This window comes from Entelurus aequoreus, linkage group LG24 (genome assembly GCF_033978785.1).
Source record: "Entelurus aequoreus isolate RoL-2023_Sb linkage group LG24, RoL_Eaeq_v1.1, whole genome shotgun sequence".
Taxonomy (NCBI): domain Eukaryota; kingdom Metazoa; phylum Chordata; class Actinopteri; order Syngnathiformes; family Syngnathidae; genus Entelurus; species Entelurus aequoreus.
The window spans coordinates 42717887-42732569 of NC_084754.1; the positions used below are offsets into that span (position 1 = coordinate 42717887).

Consider the following 14683-nt stretch of genomic DNA (forward strand, 5'->3'; position numbering starts at 1 on the left):
AGCCAGGTTTCGCTGAGACCAATGACGTTAACATTGTTGTTTCTAATGACCTCATTAACTAATAACGTTTTGGGAGACAATGATCTTATGTTTAAAAGGCCCATATTATAGGTAATGAGCTGTTTTGAGGAGTTTTTGTTGAAATTATCCGTAGTAGCAATATTAATAATGTTGCGTTTATTATGCGTAGTGCGCTTTAAATAATTTCGACCATATCTAGGAATTGATATGACGGGAATTTTCAGATTTTTTGCTTGGTGCTGCGATACACTGAACGCATCATATTTTGCCACCTCGGTAGAATGCTTGTCCACCTCTGACACAGTCACTGCAGAAAAAACATTATGTGAGTTGTGTATTATTCAAAGAGAATTGCTATGTGTGTAGGGATTTTCCAGCCTGGCCTGGCTAGTTGTAGCTTAACTGACTCCTCACCCGGACTAACAGACTCTGTAATTGCCTGTGGCCGGGTTTGCTCTAGTATAGTTAGTCAAGTGTGACTCAAACAGAAATCTATGTTCCTAGGCAGGATGATGGCGCCTTCCTGGTTAGGGTGAAGGCCATCTCTCATCAGCAAGCCTGGTTTGCCCCAGAAAGAGGGCCAATAATCAATAAACGCTAGTCCCTGTTGTCTACAGAAGATAGACAGCCACTTGTTAAGCGAGACTAATCTGCTATATCTCTCATCATTGCCTCTCGCAGGCAGGGAGCCAGAGACAATTACTCGATGCCTGGACATCTTTTCTAGCGAGATTACAAATCCTGGCTATGTTTCTCTTTGTAATCTCTGACTGTCTCATCCTAGTGTCATTGGAGCCAACGTGTACAACTATGTTCGCATAACAAGTGGTGTGATTAGCCTGTCGTACGTGTTTACTAGGCCTGTTGAGAGTTAGCTCCCTAAGATTAGCTTCAATGTCAGGTGCTCTGGCCCCGGGAATACACTTAATTGTGGCTAGTTTGCTAAGATTTATGTTTCGGGTGATGGAGTCCCCTATGACTAAGGTGTGGTGCCCGGTAGACTGGGGTGTAGGACTAGCTAAAGGGCTAAATCTATTATGCGTCTCAATCGGTTCACCGTTGCTTATAGGCCGCTTAGGGCTCCTATAATCTGGGCTAGTTAGCTCGCTACAGCTAACGTTAGCAGATGTGTCCGGAACATCTAAAGTTACGAGATTACTCTGCTCTAACTGGTGGACACGGCCCTCTAGCAGAGCCAGCCTATCCATGAGAACGGTGCACGAAGCGCAGGGAGCCATACTCACGGTATTTTCTGTCACCAAGTGAAGTTCCTGCTGTCTTCAGGGAAGTGGTCGCGATATGCGGGAGTAAATTCCTTCAGACCGGCACCGCCTTCTCCATGCTAGCTTCGTTATTTTAGCAGCTAGCTAGCTGAGGGAAGGGTGGTGAGACAGAGATCGGGTGATTTGCAAGTTAAATAGGACTGCTAAGTATGTTTGGGAAGTAGTAATTCATCTTACCTCACTGAATACCACTGATTTTCACGCGCTTTTTTGTCACACGTGTAGCTATGATAAAGGACACATGTTTTGGCGTATTGATATTTTGTATGATAATGTTTACAGTGATTGTTTTATATGTATTTTTTATGTATGTCTCTTTGGATAAAAGCGTCTGCCAAATACTTAAACATAAACATACCTGTATATAAACACCTGAAAGTCTTTATATCAGCTAAAACCACCAAACTGTTTCATTGGATTCAGAATAAAACCCAATTCTGTATTACCCAACAATGTTAGTATTTGAATATTGTTACTTGAAGACTTATTCCTGATTACAATTATACTGTTAAGAAATGATTGTCTTATATTTTGCCTAAAACGAGAATGCATCATAATCAGTGGCGGCTGGTGAATTCTGTTTTAGGTGGGGCTGAACGTTTGTAAACCAAACCCCTGTAGGAGGGTCATCCTCCCACAGAAGATTTCTTTTTATACAAATATTGAAGACATTTGCTCCTTCTCAACTCTGTGGTAATATTCTTTTCACAAAATACAACCAATAGTACGTTAATGTTAAATCTTACTTGTGAAAAGTAATCCCCTGATTCCTATTTTCAACAGTCCGCTCATTTGAGCAGGAAAACGCTGAACATCTTTGTTTTCTGCCTGTCAACTGTCAGTTTAGGCTGCTCGCCGGCTTCTCATCACCACTTCAAGATGGCGGCCAAATTGCCAATGCTGCGTCTACTTATAAGATGTCTATGGTTATAACGTAACGTCATTGCAAACACGGCAATCTGTTGCGTCCACTGCAGTTCGCTACCTTATTCATACTTTTTGTCAAGTGATTTTTTTAAGCAGGGTTGCATGAGGTACCTACACTTAACGTTACTTTAGTCAATGTATCACACTTAGTAACGTAACGTTAGACGGCGGTCAGCAGCTCCGCATGTTTTAGCCAACTACAAAAAGACAAACATAGTCAAATAAAGGTCAGTTAAAATGTATACTATATTAAGAATATGTGTACATATCGCATAGGACCCTGACATCTAAAAAGTACAACTCTGTTCATTGTTATGTTCATGTATTTGTTATGTTTTTCATGTGTATGCACACATTAACACACATACAGTATGAGATGAGATCAATGAGATAAGGTAAGAACAGGATATAAACTGCTGTGAAACTAGTTACAATGCAATATGCCATGGAAATACAATTTTAACACTTTTGTGCAAATAAGTACAGTTGCACTTGTTTTTTCAAATGTGTTTATTCTGTAAAGGACTGAGTTAAATGTTTAAAATGACTGGTTAATAGTGCTATTATGAAATGCAATGCCAGCACTATTTTTTTTTCTTGTTTTAATAAATAAATACAGCATTTTAAAAGCATACACAATCTGTGTAAATATAATATTATGTGGTTAAAATGACTTGAAAGGACTAGAAACTCAAAATGCAGGACTTGGGACATGACTTGAGACTTTCCAGTCTTGACTTTGGACTTGACTCGGGACTTGCCTGTCTTGACTCGGGACTTGACTCGAGACTTGAGGGCAAAGACTTGAGACTTACTTGTGACTTGCAAAACAATGACTTGGTCCCACCTCTGATATATATATATATATATATATATATATATATATATATATATATATATATATATATATATATATATATATATATATATATATATATATATATATATATATATCAGAGGTGGGACCAAGTCATTGTTTGATATATATATATATATATATATATATATATATATATATATATATATATATATATATATATATATATATATATATATATATATATATATATATATATATATATATATATATATATATATATATATATACAGTATATCAGAGGTGGGACCAAGTCATTGTTTTGCTATATATATATATATATATATATATATATATATATATATATATATATATATATATATATATATATATATATATATATATATATATATATATATATATATATATATATAATATGTATATATATATATATATATATATATATATATATATATATATATATATATATATATATATATATATATATATATATAATGTGTGTATCAGAAATGTCTAAGGCAGGGTCCACCTTGGACAATTCGCCACCTCATCACAGGTCCAACCCAGATAGACACACTCAGACAATCAGACCATTATCGTAAAATGTATTACCAGCTTTTAATGGGTTGAACTTTTGAGTTGTGTTATTTCTAGGCTAAATGAAATTATTATATTTTTTTGTGTGTAGCACCCATTCTGTTTCCAACTGTTTTATTAACTGCAACTATTTAACAGAAACTTCAAAGTTAATTGGTAGGTCACAATCTTTGTGTGTAAAAGACCAGCCAATAAAATGAAGCTCTTAATGGCATTGTTCTCTGATCAAACCATGTTTATTAGTCGGTTAAAGTTGCATTAACCTTTCCAATGGCCCTGACATTTCCTCTCCTCCTAAATGGAGAATTAAAGACCATTGGATCATCATTAGTGGAAATATAGTGCCTCTGTTGGCTGGCCAGCCATAAATGGATGTGTAAAATCTACAGCACTGATGCCAAGTAACTTTCAAATGTTTCCTAATTACATGAAAACAACTATGAGGAAATCCGTAGAGAGAAAACTTTTACTGTGTTCAAAGAGTCATTCCAAGGAGTTGCAGGAAAATGTTTGATGGTTTGGTCCAGCAGTAGTTAGACAATGACATTTTAGAATGTTACCTTCACAATCACAATGGATTTGAAATTACACAATCAAGATGTGATTGAGTTGCACACATTTAGTATAAAAGCGGTCAAATTATAATAGTTTTTTTTACATTCATTCAACTTCCTTGTGTAACATGTAATGGAGGTTCTTTAGTCAACATTTTCCATAGGCGCGTTCTGATCATCTCTTCAGTATGTGCCTGTTTGACTGCGTCTTCTCCCCACCAACCATGTTGTAGTTTTTAGCCCTACCATATCAAGTCTACTGACAAATATAAGTTCAAACTATATGCTAGTTTTTATTAGAAATGGCAACAACGGAGGATGCATGTGCATGTACGAGCCAGTCTGCCCGACAACAATTCTGTAGAGAAAAAGAAGGAACCTTATGACATTTTAACTAAATGGGCAGTGAGGACGGAGGGAGTGATACCTAATTAACCTACTGTCGTTGCTAAGTACCTGTACTAAAGTATCAGTACCAATTTTTAGCTGGGTTAAAAAGGCCAATGCCTTTTTCCACGGTAGCAGACATTTCTGATACCAGATACACCTGCTCCAGGTACCGTATTTTCTGGCCCATAGGGCGCACCGGATTATAAGGCGCACTGCCGATGAGCGGGTCTATTCAGGTCTTTTTTCATACAAAAGGCGCACCGCATTATAAGGTGCATTAAAGGCGCATTAAAGGCGCATTAAAGGAGCATTAAAGGCGCATTAAAGGCGTCATATAATAATTTTTTTAAAATTTAAAACATTTCCTTGTGGTCCACATAACATGTAATGGTGGTTCTTTGGTCAAAATGTTGCATAGATTATGTTTCACAGATCATCTCCAAGTCGCTTTCTGACAGTCGCTTCAGGATGCGCCGTTGTGTGGACGGTCTTATTTACGTGGCTCACCTTCGACAGCATCTTCTTCCCATCATCTTTGTTGTAGTGGTGTAGCGTGCAAGGACGGGAGTGGAAGAAGTGTCAAAAGATGGAGCTAACTGTTTTAATGACATTCAGACTTTACTTAAATGGCTCACTAGTGCAACAACGCTGAAAATGTGTCCCGTGAAAAACAGTCCGACCGGAACTCTCTAATAACTAAAGTTCCCTGGGTGAATTATGTAAACCCACTCACTGGTAGTTAACTATTTAGCGCTTCCATAGCGAGATATAAGTAAGAACTTTACAGTACTTTATATTAGAAATGGCAACAGCAGAGAATGAATGCCCCATAACAAGAAGATAGTGAAAAATAAGAAGCTTATCGACTACGGCATCGACACAGACTACAGTGCGCAAATTTTCAGGACTTATGCAGATCTCAAATACAGATCAGCAGTTACCAGAAGTTAAGAAAAGTTGGTTTTGCATAATATTGTGGAACAAAACGCCAGATAATAATTCTGCTAATGGGTGCCATTTTGTCATACTAAAGTCATACTAAAACATTTTGACAGATTTTTGAGTGCCGTGTGTAGTGTTCTTTATTTTTAATGGAACATTTAAAGTTTTGGTGTTGTTCACTGGCGTCATATTGTGTCTACTCGTATCTCTTATATGTGACTGCCATCTACTGGTCACACTTTAATGATAAGTGTGACCAGTAGATGGCAGTCACACATAAGAGATACGTGTAGACAGCAATATGACATGGTGTAATCACCATGTACCAAATACAATTGCTTCGAGGTCGGTAAGCACAACCAGAATTATTCCGTACATTAGGCGAACCGGGTTATAAGGCGCACTGTAGATTTTTGAGAAAATGAAAGGCTTTTAAAGGCCTACTGAAATGAATTTTTTTTATTTAAACAGGGATAGCAGATCCATTCTATGTGTCATACTTGACCATTTCACGATATTGCCATATTTTTGCTGAAAGGATTTAGTAGAGAACATTGACGATAAAGTTCGCAACTTTTGGTCGCTGATAAAAAAAGCCTTGCCTGTACCGGAAGTAGCGTGACGTCGCAGGTTGAAGGGCTCCTCACATCTCCCCATTGTTTACACCAGCAGCGAGAGCAATTTGGACCGAGAAAGCGACGATTACCCCATTAATTTGAGCGAGGATGAAAGATTTGTGGATGAGGAACGTGAGAGTGAAGGACTAGAGTGCAGTGCTGGACGTATCTTTGTTCGCTCTGACCGTAACTTAGGTAGAAGGGCTCATTGGATCCCACACTTTCTCCTTTTTCTATTGTGGATCACGGATTTGTATTTTAAACCACCTCGGATACTATATCCTCTTGAAAATGAGAGTCGAGAACGCGAAATGGACATTCACAGTGACTTTTATCTCCACGACAATACATCAGCGAAGCTCTTTAGCTACGGAGCTAACGTGATAGCATCGGGCTTAAATGCAGATAGAAACAAAAGAAATAAACCCCTGACTGGAAGGATAGACAGAAAATCAACAATACTATTAAACCATGGACATGTAACTACACGGTTAATGCTTTCCAGCCTGGCGAAGCTTAATAATGCTGTTGCTAACGACGCCATTGAAGCTAACTTAGCTACGGGACCTCACAGAGCTAACGTGATAGCATCGGGCTTAAATGTAGATAGAAACAAAATAAATAAACCCCTGACTGGAAGGATAGACAGAAAATCAACAATACTATTAAACCATGGACATGTAACTACACAGTTAATGCTTTCCAGCCTGGAAAAGCTTAACAATGCTGTTGCTAACGACGCCATTGAAGCTAACTTAGCTACGGGACCTCGTCAGAGCTATGATAAAAACATTAGCGCTCCACCTATGCCAGCCCTCATCTGCTCATCAACACCGTGCTCACCTGCGTTCCAGCGATCGACGGAGCGACGTAGGACTTCACCCGATCATAGATGCGGTCGGCGGCTAGCATCGGATAGCGCGTCTGCTATCCATCTCAAAGTCCTCCTGGTTGTGTTGCTGTGGTCCGCCGCTAATACACCGATCCCACCTACAGCTTTCTTCTTTGCAGTCTTCATTGTTCATTAAACAAATTGCAAAAGATTCACCAACACAGATGTCCGGAATGCTGTGGAATTTTGCGATGAAATCAGAGCTTTTTGTATTGGATCCAATGGGGTCCGAATACTTCCGTTTCAACCATTGACGTCATGCGCATACGTCATCATACATAGACGTTTTCAACCGGAAGTTTCGCGGGAAATTTAAAATTGCACTTTATAAGTTAACCCGGCCGTATTGGCATGTGTTGCAATGTTAAGATTTCATCATTGATATACAATCTATCAGACTGTGTGGTCGGTAGCAATGGGTTTCAGTAGGCCTTTAAATGAAAAGCTTGAACAAGCATCACCATACATAGTTCTAAATTCATCATACTCCATAATTTTACCATTCTCATTGATAATGTCATTGACAAAAATGATTCCTCTTTCAAACATATTTTTCCAAAAGAAAGGCTTTCCATCTATTACATTCATCCATATTATCTGCTGCAAAATGTCATCTCTTTTTTCTGGCACATAAAATTGAAAACACCACCATGAGTGGATTGTTTCCTTTATGAACCCCGCCATGTTTCCCAGCAGACTCTCTACATAAGAAAAATGGGAGGGCATCACTTGTAAAAACGGATATCATTTCTAATGATACAGTACATGTTTTCTGTCCAACAGGACACTTGTGTACCATTCAGTGTTTAGATACATCTTTGGAACAATTGATGCTTTTAAAGACAGACACATAGCTTCAAGGTTAAGAAGTTTCGGACCCCCATATTCATATTCATTGTACAAAACCTTTCTTTTGATCTTTACTTGCTTGCCGTCCCAGACAAAATCGAAGACCCTCTGCTCATAAACATTAAAAAAAGTTTTGTGATGGAGCTGGTAATGACAAAAATAAATAAATAAATTGAGGAATAATTAAAGAGTTAACAATAGATAATTTACCATACAAGGTTAAGGATTTCCCTTTCCATAATTGCATAATTTTATCCAGCTTTCTTAGTCGATTATCGTAATTTACTGAGCCTAGGTCTTCCATACTCTCTGGGACCATGACACCAAGTATGTTAACTAGTCCATCTGTCCACAAAACAGGCACTTTGCATTCCATTCGAAAGGACGTTCCTTTTAAACTTCCAATCCTTAATATTTTACATTTATCATAATTAAGCTTGAGCCCAGATTGCTGTGAAAAGATGTCCAAAAGATTTAGAAGGTTTTGTAAACAATGAGGATTGGGGCTGATAAAGAAGCTTGTATCGTTTGCATACATTGTTATTTTACTTTCAATATTATTATTACAGAGCCCTTCAATATTTTTATTCAATCTAACTTTAATCACCAATATTTCCATATAAATAATAAATATGTATGGAGACAAAGGGCACCCTTGTTTTAGACCTCTTAATAGAGGTATTGTCCCAGAGATGTATCCATTATTGATAATTCTACAGTTTGTTTTATTATATATAAGGAGTTGCCAAAATTAAAAAAAACTAAGCTTTTACAAATAAAATTTGAGCTAATTTTGTCAAACGCCTTCTCCAGGCTACAAAAATTAATCCTCTTTTATTTTCCATATTATAATTTTCTATGATTTTTAATAACTGTCTAATATTGTTTCCCAGGGGACGGCGTGGCGTAGTTGGTAGAGTGGCTGGGCCAGCAATCGGAGTGTTGCTGGTTACTGGGGTTCAATCCCCACCTTCTACCATCCTAGTCACGTCTGTTGTGTCCTTGGGCAAGACACTTCACCCTTGCTCCTGATGGCTGCTGGTTAGCGCCTTGCATGGCAGCTCCCGCCATCAGTGTGTGAATGTGTGTGTGAATGGGTGAATGTGGAAATACTGTCAAAGCGCTTTGAGTACCTTGAAGGTAGAAAAGCGCTATACAAGTATAACCCATTTATCATTTATTTATCTATGTTTCTTCCTTGTAGGAAACCTGATTGATCTTGGTGAATAATATTTGACAAAACAGACTTAAGTCGTGTAGCCAAACATTTTGCCAGGATCTTAGCATCGTAACACTGAAGTGTTATTGGTCTCCAATTTTTCAGATAAACTGGGTCTTTATACTGACCATTTATTTCCTGTTTCAATAACAAAGAAATAAAGAAAAAAACGTTTAAAATGAGTAATTAAAACTAGAAAGCAATGGTTTCTTAACCTCTTCATAAAATACTTGATAAACCTCAATAGGTATTCCATCGAATCCTGGGGTTTTTCCTGGATGAAAGGAGTTAACAGCTTCCACGAGTTCTTCTTCCCTAATGAGGCCTTCACATGAATGACTTTCTTCTAAATTAAAATTTCTTTCATAGTTTTCTGGAAAAAAATGTGTAGTTTCAGGAGGGATTACCGGATTTGAAAAAATATTTTTAAAGTCATCTTCCATTTTTTTCAACAATATGGTGTGTGTAGCCGATACCTTTCCATTTGTTTTAACAAGCTTGGAAATGTTCTTTTTAGAATGCTTTTTTGTTTGGATATTTAAAAATAATTTTGAACACTTCTCACCTTTTTTCATCCAGATTGCTCTGTTGCAGTCATCACTTTTCAATAATTGTTTTTCAACTAAGTCTGTTAACTCCTCTTAAAGGAGTAAAGGAATTCAGTTGCTCATTAGTTGGATTATCATTACTATCAATGCTTTTTTGTAAATCCTCAATTTCTTTCATTAATTCCTGTTCTGCCAATTTAAGTTGTTTTTTTCCCATGAAGAGTACGCAATAGCATATCCCCTAAAACAACATTTGAAGGCTTACAAGACAATTTGGGGATTTGATGATCCTACATTATTTTAAAAAAAGTCAGTAATAAATTGTTTGGTTTTTTCAATAAATTCATCATCCTATAGAGGCATTTGATTAAACTTCCAATATCTAATCCTGTACAATTACAATTTGTCATCAATTGATATTGCAGTCACTTTGTTTAGCAATGAAAATGATATAAAAAAAATAGTCAAAAAGACTTGCCTGGTTTTATTTTCTCCATGTATACCGTACTAACCTAGGATTTTTGAATCTCCAGATATCAATTAAATCAAATGCATCCATAACATTTTGAATCTTTTGTAAAGATTGAGGATAATAATCCATTGAAGAATTCCCTTTTCGGTCCAGAACTTTATCCAAGGCAACATTAAAGTCCCCCACAGTAATAATGTCCCCTTGTTGTTCTTGCAACATATCCCTTATTTCTTCAAAAAAAACAAAGGTTCATCACCATTTGGCCCATACAGATTCAAAACACACATCTTTTGACCCTGAATAATCATATTTAATATTAACCAGTGTCCTTGTGAGTCTTTTTCCATAGAGTTAAATTGAAAATTACATTTTCTTTTCATCAAAATCATAACACCTTTTGAATTTCTGTGACCATGTGAAAAGAAAATCGGACCATCCCATTCTTTTCTCCATTTTTCTTCATCTAAATTTGTTGTATGCGTTTCTTGAAGACAAAAAATATTGTGTTTTTTTTCCCTTTAGCCACATAAATACAAGTTTTCCTCTTTGTAGAGTTTGTACCTGATTGTTTTTCCACCTTGTTTGTAAAATTACTGTCTTGAACACTTTTCACACCTACGTTCGGGGTCCAAATCCTAGTTACAGATTTCTCTTTAATTGTGCTTTTACTTAGAACATATTTCTTTTGAATAATGACACAAAGGTGAACTTTTGTAAAACACTGGCAAGAATAATAATGCCCATAATAGTAGGCATAATACAGTAGACTGCAAATAAATATAAATAAATGTAAATATACATTTGAAAAGCATATGTACAGTACATATATAATTATGTACGTATATGTTATATACGTATCGGGTGATACTTTAACCGTGAAAGAAGACACAGGAGACGGTAAGCCATTGCTCAAGTGCGTGTATTGAATTATGTCACACATAGAAGGGTGCATTGCGGTATTTATAAATAATTTTTTTACGCAATTAATACACAACTAAGTCTTTAATGATGACTCAAAAACTGAGCCTAAATATCAACATGCATTTTTGCATTTGTTTTCTTTAAATACATTGTCACATAATATTTTGAGAATAGCCTTGGATCCTCCTACTCTTTCCTCCTCCTTTTAACCCTACCCACTATAATAGTCAATGGAATATGCTCCCCAGTCACTGGAATTCACCATAGTCACATCGTTTTGAAGCGATAGCTGGGAGCGATAAAGCCTGTTGTTCAGAGAATCCAGGGAATTGTCCAACACCTAGAAAGAAAAGAGACAGGTTAGAGATACGTTCTGTAACATTGGACACTAATGTATCATCATTTAAAGGACATTGAGTTTTATGTATAGAGTGAAATGATAAAAATACAAATAGTGCTTGGTGGCCCAATGGTTTAAAGTCAAAAGACCAAGGGTTTGAATCACTGTTGGAACACCTTTGTATGGAGTTCACATGTTCTTCTCTGCAGAAGGGATTTCTTACTTGGTAAGCCTTTGTATTTTTATAAGGACTAGGGTTGTACGGTATACCAGTACAATGATAGTACCACGATACTAATGAATCATATTCGGTACTACACCGCCTCTAAAAAGTACCGGTCTCCCACACCCCGCACCCTCGTAGTCGTCACGTTGTGTCTTTTTGCTGGTTTTACGAGCAATGCACAATAACAGAGTACTTACAAGCAGACTTGTAGCTATTTCTTAATCACTAATCCCTCGCCTCCATTGCGACAAATAAAGTAAGTTTCTAACAAGTATCATCCCTGCACGACGAGGAATAGCTAATCATGCTTCACTACACACCGTAGCTCACCCGCTTCACAATGTAAACAAACGCCATGGGTGGATCTACACCTGAAATCCACTGTAATGATACCAAATACAGGAGCATATCTAGTCGATACTACTATGATGACATCAATATTTTTTTAGCATCACAAAATCTGTTTTTGTTAAAAAAAAAGTATATTATGTTTATAAACTTAGTAAATATGTCCCTGGACACATGAGGACTTTGAATATGACCAATGTGTGATCCTTTAACTATTTGGTATCGGATTGATACCCATATTTATGGAATCATCCAAAACCAATGTAAAGTATCAATCAAACAGAAGAATAAGTGATTATTACATTTTAACAGAAGTGTAGATAGAACATGTTAAAAGAGAAAGTTAGCAGATATTAACAGTAAATGAACAAGTAGATTAATAATTCATTTTCTACCACTTGTCCTTAATAATTTTGACAAAATAATAGAATGGACAATGACACAATATGTTACTGCATACGACAGCAGCTAAATTAGGAGCCTTTGTTTGCTGAGAGCTGGTGCGAGAGGTGGAGCGCTACCGGTTGGATCTGGTGGGGCTTACCTCTACGCATAGCAAGGGCTCTGAAACCACACTCCTGGACAAGGGATTGACCTTGTTCACCTCTGGAGTTGCTCAGGGTGTGAGGGCACAGGCGGGTGTGGGGATACTCACGAGTCCCCGGCTGAGTGCCTGTACATTGGAGTTCACCCCAGTGGACAAGAGGGTCGCCTCCCTTCGCCTTAGGGTTGGAGGGGGGGAAACTCTGACTGTTGTTTGTGCGTACGCACCAAACAAGAGTTCAGAGTATTCGGCCTTCTTGGATACCTTGCATGGGGTCCTGTATGGGGCGCCGGCAGGGGATTCCATAGTCTTGCTGGGGGACTTCAACGCGCACGTCGGCGTTGACAGTGATACTTGGACTGGCGTGATTGGGAGGAACAGTCTCCCTGATCTGAACCTGAGTGGTGGATTGTTATTGGACTTCTGTGCTAGTCACGGACTTGCGATAACAAACACCATGTTCAAGCATAAGGATGCTCATAGGTGTACCTGGTACCAGAGCACCCTAGGCCAAAGATCAATGATCGATTTTGTAATCGTATCAGCTGATCTGAAGCCGTATGTTTTGGACACTCGGGTGAAGAGAGGGGCTGAACTGTCAACTGATCACCATCTGGTGGTGAGTTGGGTTAGATGGCGGGGGAAACTTCTGGACAGACCTGGCAAACCCAAGCGTGTAGTGCGGGTGAACTGGGAACGTTTGGAGGAGTCCTCTGTCCGGAAAGACTTCAACTCCCACCTCCGGCGGGACTTCTCTGCCATCCCTGTGGAGGTTGGGGACATTGAACAGGAATGGGCGATGTTCAAAGCCTCTATTGCTAAAGCTGCAGCTGCGAGCTGTGGCCAGAAGGTCTTAGGTGCCTCAAGGGGCGGTAACCCTCGAACACCCTGGTGGACAGTGGTGGTCAGGGAAGCCGTCCGACTGAAGAAGGAGTCCTACCGGGGTATGTGATCCCAGGGGACTCCGGAGGCAGTTGCAAGGTACCGACGGGCCCGAAGGGCAGCGGCCGTGGCTGTGGACGAAGCTAAGCAGAGGGTGTGGGAGCAGTTCGGGGAATCCATGGAGAAGGACTATCGGGCGTCACCAAAGCTGTTCTGGAAGACCATACGGCACCTCAGGAGGGGGAAGCAGGGAACCATCCAAGCTGTGTACGGCAAGGATGGGACTTTGCTGACTTCAAGTGAGGAAGTCGTAGGGCGTTGGAAAGAGCACTTTGAGGAACTCCTGAACCCAAATACATCAAACACACCCTCCCTGATAGGAGCAGAGCCTGAGGATGATGGGGGTTCGACGTCGATCTCTCGGAGTGAAGTCACTGAGGTAGTTAGACAACTCCACAGTGGCAAAGCTCCGGGGGTTGACGAGATCCATCCAGAAATGCTGAAGGCTCTGGGTGTTGATGGGCTGTCTTGGTTGATACGCCTTTTCAACATTGCGTGGAAGTCCGGGACAGTGCCGAGGGAGTGGCAGACTGGGGTGGTGGTTCCCCTTTTCAAAAAGGGGGACCAGAGGGTGTGAGTAGTGTGTTACAGGGGTATCACACTACTCAGCCTCCCTGGGAAAGTTTACGCCAAGGTACTGGAAAGGAGGGTCCAGCCGATTGTCGAACCTCAGATTCAAGAGGAGCAATGTGGATTCCGTCCTGGTTGTGGAACAACTGACCAGCTCTTTACTCTTGCGGGAATCCTGGAGAAGGCCTTGGAGTATGCCTATCCAGTCTACATGTGCTTTGTGGATTTGGAGAAGGCGTATGACCGGGTCCCCCGGGAGATCTTGTGAGAGGTGCTGAGGGAGTACGGAGTGAGGGGAACCCTGCTGAGGGCCATCCAATCTCTGTACAACCAAAGCGAGAGTTGTGTCCGGGTGCTTGGATGTAAGTCGGATCCGTTTCCAGTGGGGGTTGGTCTCCGCCAGGGCTGCGCTCTGTCACCTATCCTGTTTGTGAATTTCATGGACAGGATTTCTAGGCAGAGTCGTGGCCATGGCGGAGAGGGTATACGTCTCAGGGGGCTAAAGGTTGCGTCACTGCTGTTTGCAGATGATGTGGTCCTGATGGCACCTTCGGTTCGTGACCTTCAGCTCTCAATGGATCGGTTTGCAGCCGAGTGTTCAGCGGCAGGAATGAGGATCAACATCTCCAAATCTGAGGCCATG

General features: G+C 39.4%; 1 protein-coding gene across 1 annotated transcript in view; it reads right to left on the minus strand.

The window, feature by feature from the left end:
• Positions 1–11086: 11086 nt before the first annotated feature.
• LOC133641463 (P2X purinoceptor 3-like) overlaps positions 11087–14683 on the minus strand; it is a 78095-nt gene continuing 74498 nt past the window's right edge. Inside the window, exon 12 of the mRNA XM_062035202.1 lies at positions 11087–11410. Coding sequence (XP_061891186.1) covers positions 11282–11410 — 129 coding nt within the window. The 3' untranslated portion in view covers positions 11087–11281. The remainder of the gene's footprint in view (positions 11411–14683) is intronic.